At 35.3% G+C, this 21,496-nt stretch overlaps 1 protein-coding gene across 2 annotated transcripts in view; it reads left to right on the forward strand.

Annotated features, from left to right (window-relative positions):
- The window catches only part of LOC117332640 (carboxypeptidase D-like), a 58,690-nt gene that overhangs the window by 1,824 nt on the left and 35,370 nt on the right, over nt 1–21,496 (forward strand). The window contains exons 2-5 of one of the 2 annotated variants that reach the window (XM_033891625.1): nt 653–795; nt 11,673–11,842; nt 15,714–15,800; nt 20,660–20,686. In XM_033891625.1, coding sequence (XP_033747516.1) covers nt 653–795; nt 11,673–11,842; nt 15,714–15,800; nt 20,660–20,686 — 427 coding nt within the window. The remainder of the gene's footprint in view (nt 1–652; nt 796–11,672; nt 11,843–15,713; nt 15,801–20,659; nt 20,687–21,496) is intronic. The other variant, XM_033891626.1, reaches the window with a different exon arrangement.

Here is a 21,496-nt window from a genome sequence, read left to right on the forward strand (position 1 = left end):
AACCAATAGAATAAATTGCTAAGTATATCGGGACGTATATATATATATAACATGTTAAACCAATAAAACAACTTGCTTAATATATCGGGACGTATATATATATATAACATGTTAAACCAATAAAATAAATTTGCTTAGTATATCGGGACGTATATATAACATGTTAAACCAATAAAATAAATTTGCTTAGTATATCGGGACGTATATATATAACATGTAAAACCAATAAAATAAAACTGCTAAGTATATCGGGACGTATATATAGCATGTTAAACCAATAAAATAAATTGCTAAGTGTATCGGGACGGATAATAAGTTAAAAAGAAAATTTCTAAAATTTCTTTGCTGATACTTGATCATGCAGTTTGTTCTGATCATTCTCATATTGGCAATATATTATATATCCATTCCATCATTCATAACTAGTATAATGAATAATGGCAGAGTGCATAGCATGTGCTAGACAGGTATGATATAGAGCCAATTATATCTGTTACTAATATGCCATACTTAAATTAATTCAAATATATTTGTAGGTACACGAAACAGAATGCATTATATTATTAATATTCTAAGGTATTTAAATTATTTATGGAAATATATATGCATACAACGTTAACATAGAAATACAATAAACCATTTTATGTTTTAGGTGGAATGCAGGATTATAACTACCTTCACAGCAATTGTTTTGAGATAACCATTGAGCTGTCGTGCTGTAAATATCCATATGCAACAGAATTGGAGAAGGAATGGGGCAACAATAAAGAGTCTCTGCTGGCTTACATAGAAGAGGTACAGTATTTATCTATGATACTATGTTTCCCGATCTTCGATCGATGCAAAAACAGAGTTTTCTCCTTACACAGATTTCCTACATCTGCATGATGTAGGAGAACAAAAATTGCATATGGACCTGGAAAATAAAATTCATGGTAATATAAACCTCCAGTCAGTTAAAATTAGAAAAATATTGATGAATCTGTTTGATTTATACAAAATTATGCTTCAGAAGATCTACCCAATTCGATAATGGCAAAAATCTCTGGAAAATGTAAATCAAGGCACAATGATTAATTTTGCATTGCTTGTATGCAGAATTCGACTTTCTGGTTGGTTGAAAATGTTTTTCGTATACCTCAATGAAAACAAAATCTGAAAATGGCGCGAAAGATGTACAGTGGACCCTCGATAATCCGAACACCTTCGTTCCCAGTCCAAACAGTCCGGATTACGAGTTTTCCGGACTGCCGAATTTCGTCTACCAGGTCAAAAAAATTGTCGTGTAAGAGTTATCTCCCTTGATTATACAATCCGGGACGTTTCATAAACACGTCTAATTGTCAGTCTTTTTAACAATAAATATACTTATGTTTCTGATATGATTCTTTTGTAGAAAGTAAAAAATAAACTATGTTTTAAAAAGAACATGTAAAGTGAAAGTTGTTTTATTTATAGCGGGCATGTGTGACCTACAAACAACACACATGTGTCACGTCCCGGAGGTTCACAAACAAGTAGGAATTACAAACGTTAAATACCTTAAATAAAAGACCCGGATTTTACAACTTACTGTCAGTCCATGTTTTTTTTATGATTTTTACGTACCAGAAACCCCAAGCTATCTATTTAAAAGTACGCGACACCAGCGAGAACTACCCAAGATGTCCGATAGGCTAATTATTAAACCCGTATTCACTTAACAATGTGACGCTTAATTAAGTATCAGACGACTATTGACTAATTTGTGTGTAATCAACCCAGTTCTTGTGATCACTGCTTAATACGTAAATGTGTATGTAATTAATAACATGCATCTTTCAATGAGTCGTCGTTTCACGTAACGGTGTTACAAGCCGATATCCGTGTTTACCCAATACAAGTGTTAATGATGTTAATTACCGATCATAAATTTATTACATGTATTTGAGATTGATTAATTATCGTATCACGTACTGTATGTTTGTGCATAAATTCTTGCTAACTACGAAATAGCAATATGTGTTCCTATAAAAGTTGCCGTCTGTAAAATAACTATCATAGATATTGTACGTCAAGTTGATAAAAGCAAGACCAGGCTATACTATAAAATCCTTTAATACTGTAACATTTAGGTCGTAGAGAAAAAGCAATGTACCGTTATAAAAACAAAAGCTACACATTGTAACACAGGTAAACACCCGGGGCTATGACCTGGCAGCGGTCACTATGACTACGCACAGTGTCAAGCGATAGTCTGTACAGCTGTCGACACGGTGACTTGCCCCGACATTTTTTTCTCCTCGTGGTGAAAAAATTGTCCGGATTATTGAGGGAAATTTACTAACGAAAAGTACTTTCCGTTCCCAAAATTGGCTTCCGGAATCGGAAACCGAATTTCCGGACTGGTGAGTACAAATAACGTTACGGAAATCCGTTGCCGTGCATTTCCGTCCGGACTGTGAGTTTTCCGGACTATCGGCGTCCGGATTATCGCGGGTCCACTGTAATGTCACAATACGGCCATTGATGTTATGTGTTGATTTGTTAAAAAGAATCCCTTGTAAGTTTACTTAAATTATACAAGAAACATGTTTTTAATTTAAAAGTCAATTTCAAAAATTAGTTATAAGCGTTCGATGTCCATTATTTTTCGGCATAGCCGTATAATATACTTTTGGCCTCGGATATGACAGGACAGGTGGTGCTACTGGTCCAGATGAAGTATGTGATTGGTCAATGTAGCGGTAAATGCAAAATGCAGATATGCAGTTAAAAATGCAACAAAATTAAGATTGAATGCAAGCTGAATAAGTGGATGTATCTTTTCTAATGACACAAATAAAATTATATTCCTGATTCAAATGCAGTCTTATTATCACCAAAAATGATTCAAACTGATATAATTTTGTTCATTAATTTATTTCACCAGCAGTTTTACATTATAAACACCGCCATTAAAACTATGCCATTTATCTTTTTAGGTCATCTGACCCGAAGGGTCAGGATGACCTATAGTCATCATGTGTCGTCTGTGTCGTGCGCCGTCCGCCGTGCGTAAACTTAACACATTTCAAACTTCTTCTCAAGTTCCACCAGTGGGATTGAGCTGAAACTTGCCTGAAATGATGCTGGGATGGTCCTGACCAAGTGTTGTTATTTTTCGGGTATGTCTGAAATCCAAGATGGCCACCACAGCCGCCATTTTGAAAACACATTTGAAACTTCTTCTCAAGTTCCACTGGTGAGATTGAGCTGAAACTTGCCTGAAATGATCCTGGAATGGTCCTGAGGAAGTGTTCTTATTTTTCAGGTCGGTCAGAGATCCAAGATGGCCGCCATGGCAACCATCTTGAAAAACACATTTTAAACTTCTTCTCCAGTTCCACTCATGCCATTGAGCTGGAAATTGGTGAGGATGTTAAGGAAGGAGAGCCAACAAAGTGTTGTTATTTTTCGGCTTCGTAAAAACTTTGACATGGCAGCCATGGCGGCCATTTTGTAACATGATTGCGCAATCATGGTTTTCCTGAACAACACCTATTTCAAACTTCTTCTCAAGTTCCACCAGTGGTATTCAGCTCTATCTTACATGAAATGATCCTGAGATGATCCTTACCAAGTGTTGTTTATTTATCGGGTCAGTCAGAAATCCACAATGGCCGCCATGACCTTTAGTGTGCCATCAGACTTGCTACTGAGTATGTATGCTACAATTGTACAAGGGTCTTTAGTGTCAGATGACCGTTAAGGCCCCTGGGCCTCTTGTTTAAAGATATTTCTTGTTTAGTTTCATAGGGGTATGAAAAAAAAAATTGTTTGCAAACTTTTACAAGTAAGAATCCACTATGTGGATTCATTCAGTTTGCAAACAATTTTTTTTCATACCCTAATGAAACTAAAAAAAAAATGGACATCAATGCTTAAAATAGTACACAAGGCATATTCAATATAAGACCATAACATATTACAATGATGAACAATGGCACATTTATAAATGAGTATTTAATTCAATGTTAATTGATCATTAATTAAACTTTCTCCATTTTATAATAATAAATTATGATTGTTTTAGTGCGAAGCAGAGAGGCCATTGTGTAGGCTCAAAAACAGTGCAAGTTTCATATAGTGATCATGAATGGTCCGTTTAATAAATTGAAAACAGTTTACATAACTTGTTGAGTAAGTGCTATTGTAAATATAGGCCTATATGTTAGTAAAATCAGTAAAATGTTTGTAAAATTTGCTGTCTCATGCATGCATGATGCATAAGTAAAAATTAGAATCAACGTTAAAAGTTTTGTTCGTCACAGTTGTGTACTGCAACCCATTACCCTAAACATGCCTGTTGATGAAAGTCTTATCATTTTTACAGTTTCGATTCCTGCAAGCTTTTGATGAAGTTTGTCAAAAAAAACCATACTTAACGTTCTTCATTTGACATGTTCAAACTATCCAAAATATGGTCAATTGTAAACAATCAGAGTTCAAACAATCACTACTAGCTAGAAAATTATTGTTTGTTTTGAAAAAAAAATCTGTGTTTGAACTACCCGCCGATTTAAACTGACTGGAGGGTTGCTGTAATTAGTTTACATCTTGGAGATACAAATACATGTACAGGCAATTTTCCTTGAAATTAGAAACAGGCGTCATTGAAATTGAACACAGGGTTCGAGATCCAGTATGTGATGTTAGTGAGATTTAATAATTAGCTATTTTCATTTTTGAGTCAGTTGCAAGTAGCAGGTAATTATGATGCCTGAGATTCTTTCTATGTTTAATTAAATCTAGATAATAACTTCCAAATACATCAGTTGGTTTGAGAATCAGTTTGAGGCAAATCATTTTATAACAGCAAACTAGCAATAGTTATATAATCAAACCTTGAAAATCATTTTTAGAACTCAAATGAACAAATACTAAAAAATCACTTTCATTTTAATTTTCCATCAGATTTATGATTGATATCATACATAAGTACTCTTTCTCTGATCCACCATAGTCAAATCTCACTTTGGGAAGTCAGGAAAAAAAGTATACTTTCAAGTGTATATTGGATACCTTGCACACAAGATTATAACATGGAGGTATTACTGAAATGGTGATCAATCGTAAATGTTAAGATATCAAAAAGTTTAGCTTTAATCCATATGTTAAGATATATACAGTATATAGGGAGCTGTCATCATCATTATCGTCGTCGTCGTCGTCGTCGTCGTCGTCGTCGTCATCATCATCATTAAATAGGGAGTTACATATAGTTAAGTTATAATTATATATCAGATGAAATGCCTCGATTGATCAAGGTTTGATTTCCTTTTGGGTGCAGCTTGTGTTCTTTCACATTGTCGGAAACATTGTGAAAATTCTTAATCTAAACTTTGCCACACATTTTCCTGAATTATCTATACACAGAATGATACTGTCAGCAATATAATTAGTCCATCTCAATTTAACTTAATTTGGTTAAGTTATAATTTATGCAATGAAATTTGATTAAAGTACTGTTGTTAATACTGTTGTATATTTTCAAAACCGAAAATGGGTACTACAGCGTATTAAGATATAAATACCAGTAGAAAGTAAAGTTGTATTTAAATAAACATTGACATCTGATAACTATTGGTCAAATTAAATTAAACCACTAGTACTCTCAATCAAGATAAATATGTACATGTTTCACTGTTTTATAATTAACTATACTGGTGTACACACTCCACTGGACTGTGAAATGGGTTCAACATGACCAGATTAAATCTGATTTTCAGACAGGAAACCACTACTAGCTAAAGGCTAATTTGATATAGTTTAGAGAGGATTGATAACCTTTTCGTGGCCACTTGTGTACTAGTACGTACTACAATCTGACAGTTATCTGCACTTTCCATCAATGCTTTCCAAATATGTTTTTCGTATTTTATACATTAGGCCTTCCATTAGTGCTTCATTAATAAAAAGAAGAGTTGTCCATTTACTTCAAACTTACATCTCTCCTGGTTTGAAATTGTTTATATACCACAATACCCTGTGTTATTCAACTCTCAGACCATCAGTTAATCATTACAGCTGTTGATTAACAATCTGTTTATACCACACGGTGAACTTTGACCCAAGCTGCAATTGTTATTGACGTCATCAATAATCTAATGACGTCACATCACCGGGTCCCGGACGTCACCGGTACACTTTATTTGCATACGCGAAATTATACTTGGCCACGTTTCCCTTTGATTCAAGCCGATATTATTGTGGTAGAAACAGGTCACACGACTCGAGATTGTTGGATATGGAATTTATTTCACACTCGTAAGTTATTTTTTAAAAGTTGCAAAAAAACACTCGCTAAAGCTCGTGTCTTTTGTAACTTTTAAAAAATAACTTACTCGTGTGAAATAAATTCCATATCCAACAACCACTCGTTATGTAACCTCTATATATACACTGTATTCAAAACAGTCTTAGTGTATAGAAATACATTTATTGAAACACTAAATTTTAGTATTTTTTAATCGGTACTTCATTATATAGATGAAGAGAAAGCGCTAAGAGAACGTTGTTAAGTTTTTTTGTTTTAAAATTATTATTCCGTCCGTAAGGATCAAATAACTTTTTTATTGTATATATATATCTCGGTACAACTACGACAGGAAATTCAAATCTATATCTTCCAGGTATTTCTGGCTAGGCGATTGGGTGCCGTAGATCGTGAGTTCGAGGCCCGGTCAGGGCACGAGTCAAAAAGTTGTCTTCCTTCGTCATTTGTGTTGCTAAGTTATATATCTATTTATTAGCACAATGTATCATATACACTATGTGTTGGTGATCCGAAGATATAGATTTGAATTTCCTGTCGTAGTTGTACCGAGAGAAATATAAATATATATATGTGCACGTACATGAACCTGTAAAAATGTGACAAACCTGAAATACAACAGCTGATTAGCTATTTATTGATTAAAAAAAAAGAAATAATATTTTTCAGACTCTTGTACAAACATCCTATAAAATTCCTATTAAATGTGTTTATATATAGATGTTTATTCAATTTTACTATAACCTGCATACTAATAAAGCTGCATATGCATACAGATTGAGAAAAAAATACATAAAAGTATATAACTGCCACACTTGTCAACTTCCTGGCATTTTAATGGGGGAGATAAAAATATTGTTTGTGTATGTCCAAAATTTTAATCCAAAAATCTGAAGTACAATATTTTATAGACCTCATTTTCATTTTTCATAACAAACTGATTGATTATTGTTTATAATTATGTGATCAATAGAAATGTTTTACAAATTGTTGATGTCTAAATTATATTTAAGGTGCGAGATCGAGAGTCTCCCTCACAGATAGGCATGGGCTACTAATTGTTCAGTGTAAAGTGTATACATGTCTTGAAGGTCAAAGGGTTGTTCAGTGTATCTGGACAGCATGAAGTGTTACAGTATTATGTTAGCAGAGAAGCATAGGTATATATATACAATGTACTATCTTTTACTTATCTGCTAGACAATGTATTTGATTTGGTCTGGTGAGTCTAGTAAATGGACCAGCTATGAATGGTGTTGACTTTCCTTTTCCACCACGTACCACCTATTGCGTTTGTGAATACAAATTTACTATTGCCCTAGCTAGTGTGTACATAATGTGTTAAGTTTTCTTTTCTTCCCCAGATAATGTTTTGTAGATGAATGTGGTCTGTGTATGTGTTAAGGTATTCACGTTTTTTTTTCATTTTTCCCACACACAGATTCTAGGTATCACCAGAGACATATATACAGAGATTGGCAGCTCTCTATTTGCCCTTGTGTTTACATAGTGGCCCCTGACCTTCCCACAATCCTTTGCGGTCGCTCGGTTCAGTCTTCACTAGACGCCATATTGGAGAAAACTTGAAAACCAGACACATAATTATCGATAATTTCTATTTGAAATCATCACCAATATCCAATTATGTGCTTTAATTTTATTAATATCAAAGTGCAGAAGTGTCATCAATATGAAATATATCACAATTTGCTGTCCAAGTGTTTGTATTTTGAGTATGAAAGTCAAGCACAACGCAGGAAAGATCGGCGGGAATCTCCAATTTTCGAAAAGTCCCTATGGGGTTTTCGAGAATACGGATAAATGACAACAATGTGCATGATAATCAAGACCACATTCCATAAGTATGATAGTTTTTGGTTAATGTGGTAACTTTTGTAGTGGCCTAAATAAAACGATGTCCTTTTTGTGTGCGTTTAAAATTGACGATGTTTTGGTCTGACGTAATGGCGGCTTAATTACAAACATGGACATGTCGAATAGGACCCAATGGATTTTAGAAAATACGGATAAATGACAACAATATGCATGATCAATAAGACTATATTCCATAAGTTTGATAGTTTTTGGTTAATGTGGTAACTTTTGTAGTGGCCTAAATAAAACGATGTGCTTTTTGTGTGTGTTTAAAATTGACGATGTTTTGGTCTGACGTAATGGCGGCTATTTACACATTTGGACATGTCGAATAGGACCCAATGGATTTTCGAAAATACGGATAAATGGCCTCAATGTGCATGATCAATAAGACTATATCCCATAAGTTTGATAGTTTTTGGTTAATTTGGTAACTTTTGTAGTGGCCAAAATAAAACGATGTGCTTTCTGTGTGTATTTAAAATGACGATGTTTTGGTCTGACGTAATGGCGGATTAACCAGAACATGTCGAATAAGCTCCAATACTACGATACACACATGCGCATAGCCCGATTTACCTGCGCTCGCGTGTGTTTGATAGGAGACAGGACGCTCTCGATAAGGGATATGCTTGAGTGGTCACGAATAAAGGGAGCCACTACGTGTACGGGGAAATAGCGATGTTACTAATCTCTCTGTATATATGTCTCTGGTATCACAGTCTATTTTTAGGTCATCTGACCCGAAGGGTCAGGATGACCTATAGCCATCATGCTTCGTCCGTCGTCGTCCGCCGTCCGCCGTCCGTAAACTTTTCACATTTCAATCTTCTTCTCAAGTTCCACCAGTGGGATTAAGCTGAAACTTGCCTGAAATGATCCTGAGATGGTCCTGACCAAGTGTTGTTATTTTTCGGGTCAGTCCGAAATCCAAGATGGCCGCCATAGCCGCCATTTTGAAAACACATTTTAAACTTCTTCTCAAGTTCCACCAGTGCTGTTGGGCTGAAACTTGCCAGAAATGATCCTGAGATGATCCCGACCAAGTGTTGGTATTTTTCGGGTCAGTCCAAAATCCAAGATGGCCGCCATAGCCACCATCTTGAAAAACACATTTTAAACTTCTTCTCAAGTTCCACCAGTGCTATTGAGCTGAAACTTGCCTGAAATGATCCTGAGATGATCCCGACCAAGTGAAGTTATTTTTCGGGTCGGTCCGAAATCCAAGATGGCCGCCATAGCCGCCATCTTGAAAAACACATTTTAAACTTCTTCTCAAGTTCCACCAGTGCTATTGAGATGAAACTTGCCTGAAATGATCCTGATATGATCCTGACCAAGTGTTGTTATTTTTCGGGTCGGTCCAAAATCCAAGATGGCCGCCATAGCCGCCATCTTGAAAAACATATTTTAAACTTCTTCTCAGGTTCCACCAGTGCTATTGAGCTGAAACTGGCCTGAAATGATCCTGATATGATCCCGACCAAGTGTTGTTATTTTTCGGGTCCGTCCGAAATCAAAGATGGCCGCCATAGCCGCCATCTTGAAAAACTTATTTTAAACTTCTTCTCAAGTTCCATTAGGGCTGTTTGGCTGAAACTTGCCAGAAATGATCCTGAGATGATCCCGACCAAGTGTTGTTATTTTTCGGGTCGGTCCAAAATCCAAGATGGCCGCCATAGCCGCCATCTTGAAAAACATATTTTAAACTTCTTCTCAAGTTCCACAAGTGCTTTTGAGCTGAAACTTGCCTGAAATGATCCTGATATGATCCCGACCAAGTGTTGTTATTTTTCGGGTCGGTCCGAAATCCAAGATGGCCGCCATAGCTGCCATTTTTTGAAAACACATTTTAAACTTCTTCTCAGGTTCCACCAGTGCTATTGAGCTGAAACTTGCCTGAAATGATCCTGATATGATCATGACCAAGTGTTGTTATTTTTCGGGTCGGTCCGAAATCCAAGATGGCCGCCATAGGCGCCATCTTGAAAAACACATTTTAAACTTCTTCCCAGGTTCCAGCAGTGCTATTGAGCTGAAACTTGCCTGAAATGATCCTGATATGGTCCCGACCAAGTGTTGTTATTTTTCGGGTCGGTCCGAAATCCAAGATGGCCCCTATAGCTGCCATTTTGAAAACACATTTTAATCTTCTTCTCAAGTTCCACCAGTGCTGTTGGGCTGAAACTTGCCTGAAATGTTCCTGAGATGATCCCGACCAAGTGTTGTTATTTTTTAGATTGATCTTAAAAAACACATTTTAAACTTCTTCTCCAGTTCCACTGGTGCCATTGAGCTTGAAATTGGTGAGAATGTTAAGGAAGGAGTGCCAACAAAGTGTTGCTATTTTTTCGGCCTTGTAAAAACTTTGGCATGGCAGCAATGGCGGCCATTTTGTAACATGATTGCGCAATCATGGTTTTCCTGAACAACACCTATTTCAAACTTCTTCTCAAATTCCACTGGTGGGATTCAGCTCTAACTTACCAGAAATGATCCTTAGATGGTCCAGACCAAGTGTTATTATTTATTGGGTCGGTCAGATATCCAAGATGGCCACCATGGCCAACAGTGCCACTATATACTTGCTACAGAGAATGCATACTACAATAATATAAGGGTTTTAATTTAGAGTCAGATGACCGTTAAGGCCCCTGGGCCTCTTGTTTTCAAGGAGATATTTGTGATCTGATTATGGTGTACTTAAAAAAGAATCTATTTCCACCTGTAATAATAGTGTATCACAAATCAGGTAGTATATATATAGCCATTTAAATATTAAAGGCTGGCACATGCGTACACATATATAAAAATATTCTTATATATGATAAAACTGTTAGTATGATCCCTACGGACAGAGTCGTACATAAAGAAAAAGAAAAACTTGACAACACGTCTGTAGCGCTTTCATCGCTTTTTGGCGATTCTTCAGGCTCTAAAGAATCACCAAGATACGACAAAAGGGATAAAGATACATATAGATATATTGACAAACAACGAAGTCTTCGTTAAGCATTAGTGCTGTCAGTTTATCTTCAGATGTTCAACTGTGGTTACATATATATGTAGTAACACTTTCAGTTTATCTTCAGATGTTCAACTGTGGTTGCATAGTAACAAAGGCAATAATAGTACATGATGACATAGATTTCTCGATAAAACTTTTTTTTTTTTTTTCATTTACATACTTTTATGTAGCAAAAACACTTTTATATAACGAAAACAATTTCAAAGTTGTGGTTAAAAGACTGAAGATTATATGAACAGCTCTTTCAATTAGTGCAGAAAAAAGGTAGGGGTGAGCTGAATTTCAACACACTCGACAAGATATGTTGTCTTCTGACTACTTTTGTTGCTCATAGTACTTAATTATTACAATGAAATCAGTAACACAGAAATTATAGCTACTTTAATTTTCTTCTTTCTAAGCTTTTGTTTTTAGCAGTTTTGAATTTGTTTGGAGTGTTTCTGTGACATTTCCATTGTGCTTGTGTGTTTCTAGGTACACAGGGGAGCGAAGGGATTTGTTAAAGACTCCGAGACTGATGAACCTATTCCAAATGCAGTGATTATGGTATCTGGCATCGATCACAACATAACAACAGCTAGCTATGGGGATTTCTGGAGGCTTCTGGTCCCTGGGACATACACCCTATCTGCAGTGTCTGAAGGGTGAGTATATGGCTATAATAGGAGAGATCATTAAACTGATCAATATCATTTTTAAACGAACATTAATGTTCGGTTATTGCAATCAAGAACTGGACTGAGAAATATGACCATATTTAGTAACCACATTCACCAATACGCCATCTACTGTCTGTTTCAATGAAATATGGCTGCCCCCATTGCCTTATGCTTCAAATAATTTACTTGCAAAAACATCTTCGTTTTATATAGTAGTTTTACCGAAAATGTTGAAATGTATTCAGTAGATGTTTTCATGATGCATACGATTTGAGAAATGCATAACGCTAGCGAAATGTGAAGACTAAATGAACCTGAACTTTGCGAATAACTCCAGGTCAATATATTTATGTAAACAACTATTCCGCAGGCGCATTCGTCTCCGGATGTTAAGAAAGTTTTGCTCTTCCGTGTTCATTCCAAAACAGCTGACATTATAGCATAAGTCTGCAAATATGTCCGCGATTTACTTAAATGTGTAATATGTATATTCTAAAATGTTACATCATTATCAACTAGGTGTGTATTTCTATAATTTAGAGAAAGAAATATATCAATAACGGCATACGAGACGATACATTGTATCATACTATAGGGTACTGTACGTGTTATAGGCTTCATTTGTGGTCAGGGTGACTTGACATAGCGTTAACGTTGTCATCGATTTCCATATACCATTTTCCTTTGACGAAAATGACCGATAAATCAAATGCAAATGATAATATCTTGTTGTCATGTCGCGGGATTGCTTGTTGTAGGCGTTACTTGGAACGTATTTACTGTTGTAAGGGAGGTAACTGCAAGATTACGGAAATCAAAAGTTAAACCAATTCGATTGGTCGATTCTTCCATGACATTGGCATGGGGTTTACAGATAACTACGGCAATATTCAGATATCAACAATAACATTTTTGGATACGTGTGGTTGGCAGTTGTTGTCATGTTTAAAATGAACAATTATATAGCTTGTTTTTATTACGGCAAAGACGAGAATATTTACTGAAACGGACCACAGGTGAAGCGGACTTGGAAATACCGAGTCGAAGAAAAATGGGGTTTAATTATAATATAAATTGGTAATATTTTCAGAGAATTGACCCAAATATATGTTCTTCAATGCCTAATATTGTATCATATGTAAAATATTACATTTTTTTTTTACCGAATTTTAAATTAATTTTTCATTTGCGAATCGCGGCCCGATTGTCGTTTAGAGTTGAATTACCGAAATGGCCGATAGTGGACCCAAAATGGATATTTTTACGAGAGAATGGACCCAATATAGTAATCTTTGGTGTGTGTATAGAGACCATATGATTTTTTTTTCATTTACCTGGAAGTATTTTGAAATAATTTGCAAAAAACCGAATTCACGACCAAATTTTCGATTGTGACGATCGAACTACTGAGACGGTGATAAGTTAATGTTAAGGTAATCTGATTAAAATCAGCTGTTACATGGCTACGTTTACTATGCACTACGTCTACGTAAAATTTTTAAAGCCGGAAAACGGAAAATCCGGATTATCTAAAAACAAATGCAAAAATACTTGTGATATTCACTTATTAATAATTTGATATTCAGCCGTTAATTGTTATTTGTAGTTTTATAACTTCTGATATATTGTGATTGATTCTCTATATAATATTACTATGGAACTTGTGTTATTTTTCAAATAAATTCATTTTAATAATTTGTTAATTTAGAATTTTCATCAAGTTATGATCAAGACTTGAAATTCTCACTACACCATACTTCAAACACGGAGTAATCAATGAATTGATAAACTGAAAATTGAAGTCAAGCAAATGAGTTAATATACAACAAATGTTCAGATGACTATTTGTGCCATGCTGTTACAAGAGTTCAGTTACAATTCTAAAATTGAATTAGTATGTAAATATATGTTATCCTGTCAATGTCCACAAAGCGAGTGTAGTCTACTGTACTCAAAGTCATGCCAGTAGATAGCGGTACATATACTTACTGCTTACATCTAGTGCTTACTTGTGTGAACTATAAATCAATAACAAAATGGTTCATATATTTCTGTATATGACTTCACAAATTATGTGGTGTCTGAAGATCTGAATGAAGTGAATAAACGATGTATTAAATCATTTTTATGAAATATTCAAGTCATAGATCATTCTCTTTTAAAAATATTGATTTCAGGTCCATTTTGGTAATTCAACTATGACGGCAATCAGGCCTCGAATGGCGAATGATTACAAAAATTTAAGATACTTCTCGGTCAAATAAACCCCTAATGTTTTACATATGATTAATTTTGACATTGGAGAACATATAATTGTGTCCATTCTCTAAGCCCTGGAAGAGAGTACAGAATAGAGCTTCATAAATATATTCTTAAAATTACTAATTACCCCGGTAAATATAACATTTTACATAAACCTCCCATGACTGTTGGTGAACTTAAACTTGCAAATCTCCTGTGTCATTCCAATTTTGATATGTGTAAAGATATAGATATGGAATACTTCACAAATTTGCATACAGTTATGGAATCTTATAACACACCCAAAATGTTCTCTCCACATAAAGGTGTGATTTGTGCGATTACATTGCTGAACTGTGTGGTTCAGTATGATTGGATGATCAACATTGGAAAGGGATAATGAATAGGGAATGTGTCGTCCCATCGAATGGACTGTAATCTTTGTGATCAGGTTTGAAGTTGAAGTGAAGCTTGAAGTTTTCTTTTCCTGTTTGCTTGTTGTTATTCTTTATCACATTGTGTACAATACTGTAATTATACTAGAAGTTTATCTTCTCATATAAAGATTTATTAACATCAAATGATTCCTGAACAAAAGGAGTCAAGTTTTTTTTGTTTTGAAGTACCATACATGCTTGAGTACAGTTTCAATAGGATACATTCCTAATCCGGGCCTTGATTAGCAGCTCTGGTTTTGGTTTTCAGTAATTCTTTATGTGTGCTTCATCATATTAAGTTGAAATATGCCAAACTAACGATGGAACTAGCCTAAATTTAGTGCATATTAGAAGTTGGCATCAATAAGGTCACAGAGTCCTGGCTATATTATAACTGATGATGCCTTCCCGAAAGAAAGAAGACATATTTTATTTTCATCCATCCAAGATAGATCAACAAACTTCCAATTTCAATTAGGACCTTACAGAAACATGCATGTGTACAATCATATCAGAACAGCTGCAAACATTTCAAATTATTTGCAATTAATTCCTAAACCGATATCAGTAAATTTATCAACTTTAAACTTAGCAGGTTACTGATTTTGCATTAAACAATAATGTTCGTTTACAGTACTTTGATTATAAAAATTCAGTCAATTAATATATTTTCACTATGTTTATAATCTTGCATGTCTTTGAATTTTTAATTAAAACATGATTCTTAAAGATTAATTGGCCGAAGTTTCAACATAATTTTGAAGTGGTTTGATGTGTGTGTTGACCTGTAGGAATATGTATATTATACAATCTTTACCAGGTCTTGTATTCTCTGCTGGCGCTCGAAACTTAAACTGAAAAAAATGTTAAGGAAAGTTAAAACTGACTTTAAACTAAAAAAATGTTGAGGAAAGCCAAAACTGTTTGTAAACCTGAAAAAAATGCTTAGAAAATTCAAAACTACATGACTGTAAAACTGAAAAAAAATGTAAAAACTGAAAACTAGACAAATGTTTAGGAAAGATAAAACTGACTGTTAACTAGAAAAATGTTAAGATAGCCAAAACTGTAAAAGTGAAAAATAAATGTTAAGGAAACTAAAAACTGACTGTAAAAGTGAAAAAAAATTAGAATATTTCTACTTGTTTACATCTCTTGTGAATGTCTATTTGTTATAGGTACGAGGTATCATCATCACCTGTGACAGTGGTTGACGGACCAGCTACACCTGTGAACTTTAGATTACACAAACGAAGTGCTGCAGGGTATGTGTGTGTTTCTGTCTACATTTCCAGTACAGTAAATGTTAAGTAATTCATACATTTACAGTGAATTGAGATGGCTGGGAGCAATTTTGTGGAAAGAAAAACATGCCAGATATCACTAAATATACTGACTGGATATTTTATTATAGGTGCGGTAACATACTGACTGGATATTTTTATTATACATGTAGGTGCTTTTGAACACGGCAACCTATAGCTATGTTCATCGACTTTCCTCTAGAACAAATTCATTGGGAACTTTTGAGGAATCAAAATATCACTTATTTCTATGATAAATCCCGATGAGTTCAGGATGGATGGGAAATTATTCTTCCCAAAAAACACTACCACCACACTAAACAATCTGTCTCCATCCACGAAGTTTTTGTTATTTAGTAATATGATTCACACTTTCACATGTTTGTAGACATCTGCTTAAGAGAAATAAATTATAAAATCATACATAATGACCAGCTTTATCCCTGAGTATTTCAAACTATTTCCTGTGCAAAATTTACGATAGCTGGTTTGTGCGAGGGGAGGTAACTCGTACACATTGTAGTTCATGCGACATTGGAAAGTCATTTTGAGCTCTTGGGTCGATAGAAATGGCCCTCACCCATTGAATACTGTTTTTAGTCTCAGATTTTCTTATTGGCAATCAATAAGTGAAATCTTTGATTGTTTCTACATTTGATACTTAAAATGAAAGTATAATACTTCTGATTGGTTCTGAGGTCATTTCTAAGAATAGGCCCGCAAAAATGGCCATGCTGGTTGAGTTGATTATGAGGCGAACCTAAAGGTAGCTTGTTTCGTAACAGATTCCGATAGCAATAGATCTAGAGCTTGCATGGTTTAAATCAGTTGATAAATGAAATGCCTGTATAATGTTTATAACATGAATGTACGATTCAGCAAGTCACCGGAACTGATAAGGTACAGTAGGCCGTTCATCAGTAACAATAAATTTCCGAGACAAATTTCTTTTAAGAAAAGAAAGTTGTCAAATATCTAATCATGATACAGACCAATTAATATACAGAGCTCTAAAGTGAGTACAAACTAAAAACTTAGGAATTGAAATATACTGGGAGAGTAGTTCACAGGAATCTTATATATGTAGGGAAAATCACGATGTGGTTTATCAAGAAACATGACAGACATCACAGATTAATCGTTCTAAGAATTAAACTTAATCATACTATGCCAATTCAAGTGATATTTTAAAGTAATTCTTCACTGTTCAGTAGAATTTTAGTTTTTAGCAGGGGTGTGCATGTGCAATTTTATTAGCTTGATGTCTGGGGCTGGTACATTTGCCTGTCAGGTCTAAGTATATAAATAATGCTCAGTGCCTAACAAAAATATTTATTGGGCTTTTAGAATTTTTTACGATTTGACTGCAATTAAAATATGAAATTGCACATCCATGTTTAATTGGACAACCTAATGAATGTTGGGCTAGATTAATAAAATTAATCTGAAATGTAAATATAACTAAGAGTCGATGCACAGGAAACCAAGGAAACTAGATATGATTAATTGTCCAGATTACCTGAACAAGTTTTATAAATTACCTGAGCATTAAAACTTTTAGTGATGTTTGAAATGCTTACCTTCTTAACAAACCGATTCCCGTCATATCCTATATATGTTTCAAGGTTTTTTCATTCACCTGGATATTGTAAGCACTCATGTTGTAGTTTTAATCTTAATTTATATTTTAATACTTTTCCTGCTTTAAGCATTACTTATGCTAATAGTACATTTTAAAATTTTGTTTTCTCTTCTTATTGTGTGTGAATTCGAACCAGTTTATTATTGTACTACTCTCTTGAAAATACATTATATACTGAAACGAAAAAGAAACGCAACATGGAAAATTGTGATTAATTTTGTATTAAATATACATATCTGTATAAAAATCGCGGAAATAAACATGCACCCTGCCTAACACCCATACCAATCTTCAAAATCACCCAAGTGTGACTAGAGACCTATGCACTTCCGGCGCGGTAAAAACATCAAAAACCGTGCCTGTACAAACATATGCGTTCTTTTTTCATTCAAACCAGTATCAATTCATCACTAACATTGAGCCACATCATCGCCAATACTTTTGCAAACAATAATTCCTTTTACAATTATGCCACGGTTATCAAAGGTTGATAGAGGACGTGCTATAGCGATGCTTCTGGCAGGGAACATGCAACTTCACGTCGCTCGACAATTCAGAGTTCACAAATCGACTATTAGTCGATTAGTTTCACGTCTTAACGCAACAGGAAGAGTCGATGACCAGCCGAGATCAGGACGTCCACGCGTAACGTCGCGACGTCAAGACCGGGTTCTTAGGTTGGCACACCTGCGTAACAGGAGATTAACGGCCGCTGAAACGGCAAGGAATACGATTGGTAATCATAACCGTCGAATTCATCCCCAAACAGTGATCAACAGACTGCGTGAGGCTAATTTGCGTGCAAGGCGACAGTACGTTGGTTTACCACTAACACCGCAACGTCGAGCACGTCGTATGCAATGGGCAACGGCACATATGCCCAGACGTTTTCCTATGAGACCTTGGAGGTCTATGCTCTTCACCGATGAATCTCGATTCACGTTATTTCGAGCAGATGGCCGTCAACGTGTGTACCGGCGTCGAGGCGAACGTTTTGCTGACGCCTGTGTTTTGGAACACGACCGATTTGGGGGTGGATCAGTTATGGTTTGGGCGGGAATCTCCCATGGTTTGAAGACGCCTTTGGTGATAGTCAATGGGAATTTAACGGCCGTACGCTATCGGGATGAGATCCTTAGGCCCCATGTTGTGCCGTTTGTTAGGCAGCATCATCTAACCTTTCAGCAAGATAACGCGAGACCACACGTTGCAAGAGTCTGTAGAGACTTTCTTGCGACACAGAACATTGTTCCTATAGATTGGCCTCCATATAGCCCCGACCTGTCCCCAATCGAGCATTTGTGGGATGAATTAGACAGAAGAATTCGAAATCGCCGTAACCCCCCAAATACCCTCCCTCAGTTAGCAAATGCACTCGTCCAAGAATGGAATAACATTCCAATACGGAAAGTCAATGCCCTGATGAACTCAATGCAACAAAGAATTAGAGATGTGATAACTGTTCGAGGAGGACACACACGATATTAGGGCACGGTTTCAAAACTGCTGCCATTTCAACTTGGATTCACGTAGGGTACTACCAATCATGACCTTCTAGCAAAGTGACCTGTTCTTAAAAATCTCTAAACATTTAAAGGATGTTACATCAATATTCAATATTAACTATTACATATGAAATTTAAACATAATGCTCACAAGTATTATTTTATTAAACCTACAATTTGAAGTTGCGTTTCTTTTTCGTTTCAGTATAAATATCCACATCCCTTTATATAATGCTAACTCTTAGATCTCAAGCCTCACCAGTAGGTGTGTTTCACGTTTGTTAGTTTATCACTTTATTGGTCAGCTAGTTTCGCCTCTAAGAGTGAGGATTCGTCCTGATGAAGCTAATAGAAACTAATACTGTAACAGTGCGCCGTACAGTTTTAGTCAAATGGATATTACAGTGTACTTGTTAGCAATAGGATTAAGAATATGTACGGGTCACTAGAGCGGGGATTCGTCCTTGCTTTGAAGCTGAGAATGTTTATAATTGGGAGAGGTTTTCAATCACAACACATCTTAAACGTCACCAGTAATTAGGTTTGTTGGTTAGAGTAAGACTTCGTCCTCCAAGAATGAGGTTTCATCAGGAAAAGCCTCACTCTTAGAGGCGAAGCTAGTCAACAAATTAACCAATTTACTGGTGATGCTTGAGATCTGTTGTAATTGAAAACCTCTCAGAATTATATTTACTATTTATTTCACAGACCGGCATACCTTTTGGTATTCACACTGGTATATTCTCCATATCCACACTGATTCACCTTTTGGTGTCCACACTGGTTTAGCCTTTTGTTATCCACACTGGTATACCTTTCCATATCCACACTGGTATACCTTTCCATATCCACATTGATATACCTTTCGGTATCCACACCGGTATACCTTTCCATATCCACACTGGTATACCTTTTGGGTTTTCACACTGGTATACCTTTCCATATCTACATTGATATACCTTTCCATATCCACACTGGTATACCTTTCGGTATCCACACCGGTATACCTTTCCATATCAACACTGGTATACCTTTTGGTATCCACAACGGTATACCTTTCCATATCCACACTGGTATACCTTTTGGTATCCACACTGATTCACATTTCCATATCCACATTGATATACCTTTCCGTATCCACACCGGTATACCTTTCCGTTTTCACACTGGTATACACTTCTGTTTCCACACTGGTATACCTTTCCATATCCACACTGGTATACCTTTCCGTATCCACACCGGTATACCTTTCCGTATCCACATTGATATACCTTTCAAAATCCACACCGGTATACCTTTCCGTTTCCACACTGGTATACCTTTTGGTATCCACACTGGTATACCTTTCCATATCACACTTACCAACCAACTTACCTTGAAGCAATGTTGGCTCTGCTTTAGTGTTTTAAGAATTCTAAAGTTTTCCTCAGCACATTAACATTACCCGTCAAGATGTTGTTTCTTTTTAATTCATAATCTTGTGCTTTATTTTAATATGCTTCACTTCTTTAACTTTTGCTACAAAATCAGAAAACTAATCTTGAAAGCTGCCACTAAAATGCAACGTTAAATTAACCACTTGCTTTTTCAATTGTTAAAACAATCACTTGCTTTTTAAGTTGTTTGACACATGGCAAGGATTTTAATAGCCAATTAATACATTTTTGTTTCAGATATTTACGTTCCATTGAGAAAATGAGGTAGATCTCTCTTTATATTGCGGATGACTATATTATACACTCCATAGTTATAACTGGTTATATAATCATCTCCCTTGATATTTTGTAAAATTTGTATTTGATGCATCTCATATGTAAAGTTAACTGATTAAAGTTCAAGGTCAAAGGTGAAAAATATATTTTTTAGCAAGGGAATACAAGTGTGGTCAAAAGTAGACTAGAGGTCATGATGATCAGAGTTCAAATTTTATGAATAACACAAGATCTATATTGTAGAGTAACACCACTGACTAGGTGACTTGTTCATCATTCCACATTTCCCAATCTCCATTAAAAGAGCAAGATGATCTGGAGTTCAGAATGATTTGAACCTGTTTTTGGTTTTCAGATAATTTCTGAAATATGTACATGTGTTATTAATACCATCTAATGCATCAAATTGCTTGCTTTTGCTTTTATGCTATACTCCTTTATAACCATTTTACTCTTTCAATTTCAACATTTTCTACATAATTTTATTATAGTTGACCTTTTGTTTTTATATATTTTCTTTTCACAATTTTCAAATTAGTCCTTTTCTGGGTTGAACTTGAAAATAAACTACTAGATACATCATAATCATTTTACATTAATTTCTTAATTTAAATATATTCTGAAAATGTAAAATATATTTTTCTATATATAGCATGTTGGTGGCAGGCTTGTACCTGCGTATAGTGCACAGTGTTTTTTTCACTTGTCAATTTTTTTTAAAATGTGCGCACTATACACAGATATTTGTCAAATTTTCTAAAAAATGTGCGCATTATACACAGGATATTTGTCAAATTT

The sequence above is a fragment of the Pecten maximus genome, chromosome 8 (genome assembly GCF_902652985.1).
Source record: "Pecten maximus chromosome 8, xPecMax1.1, whole genome shotgun sequence".
In the NCBI taxonomy this organism is placed as follows: Eukaryota; Metazoa; Mollusca; class Bivalvia; order Pectinida; family Pectinidae; genus Pecten; species Pecten maximus.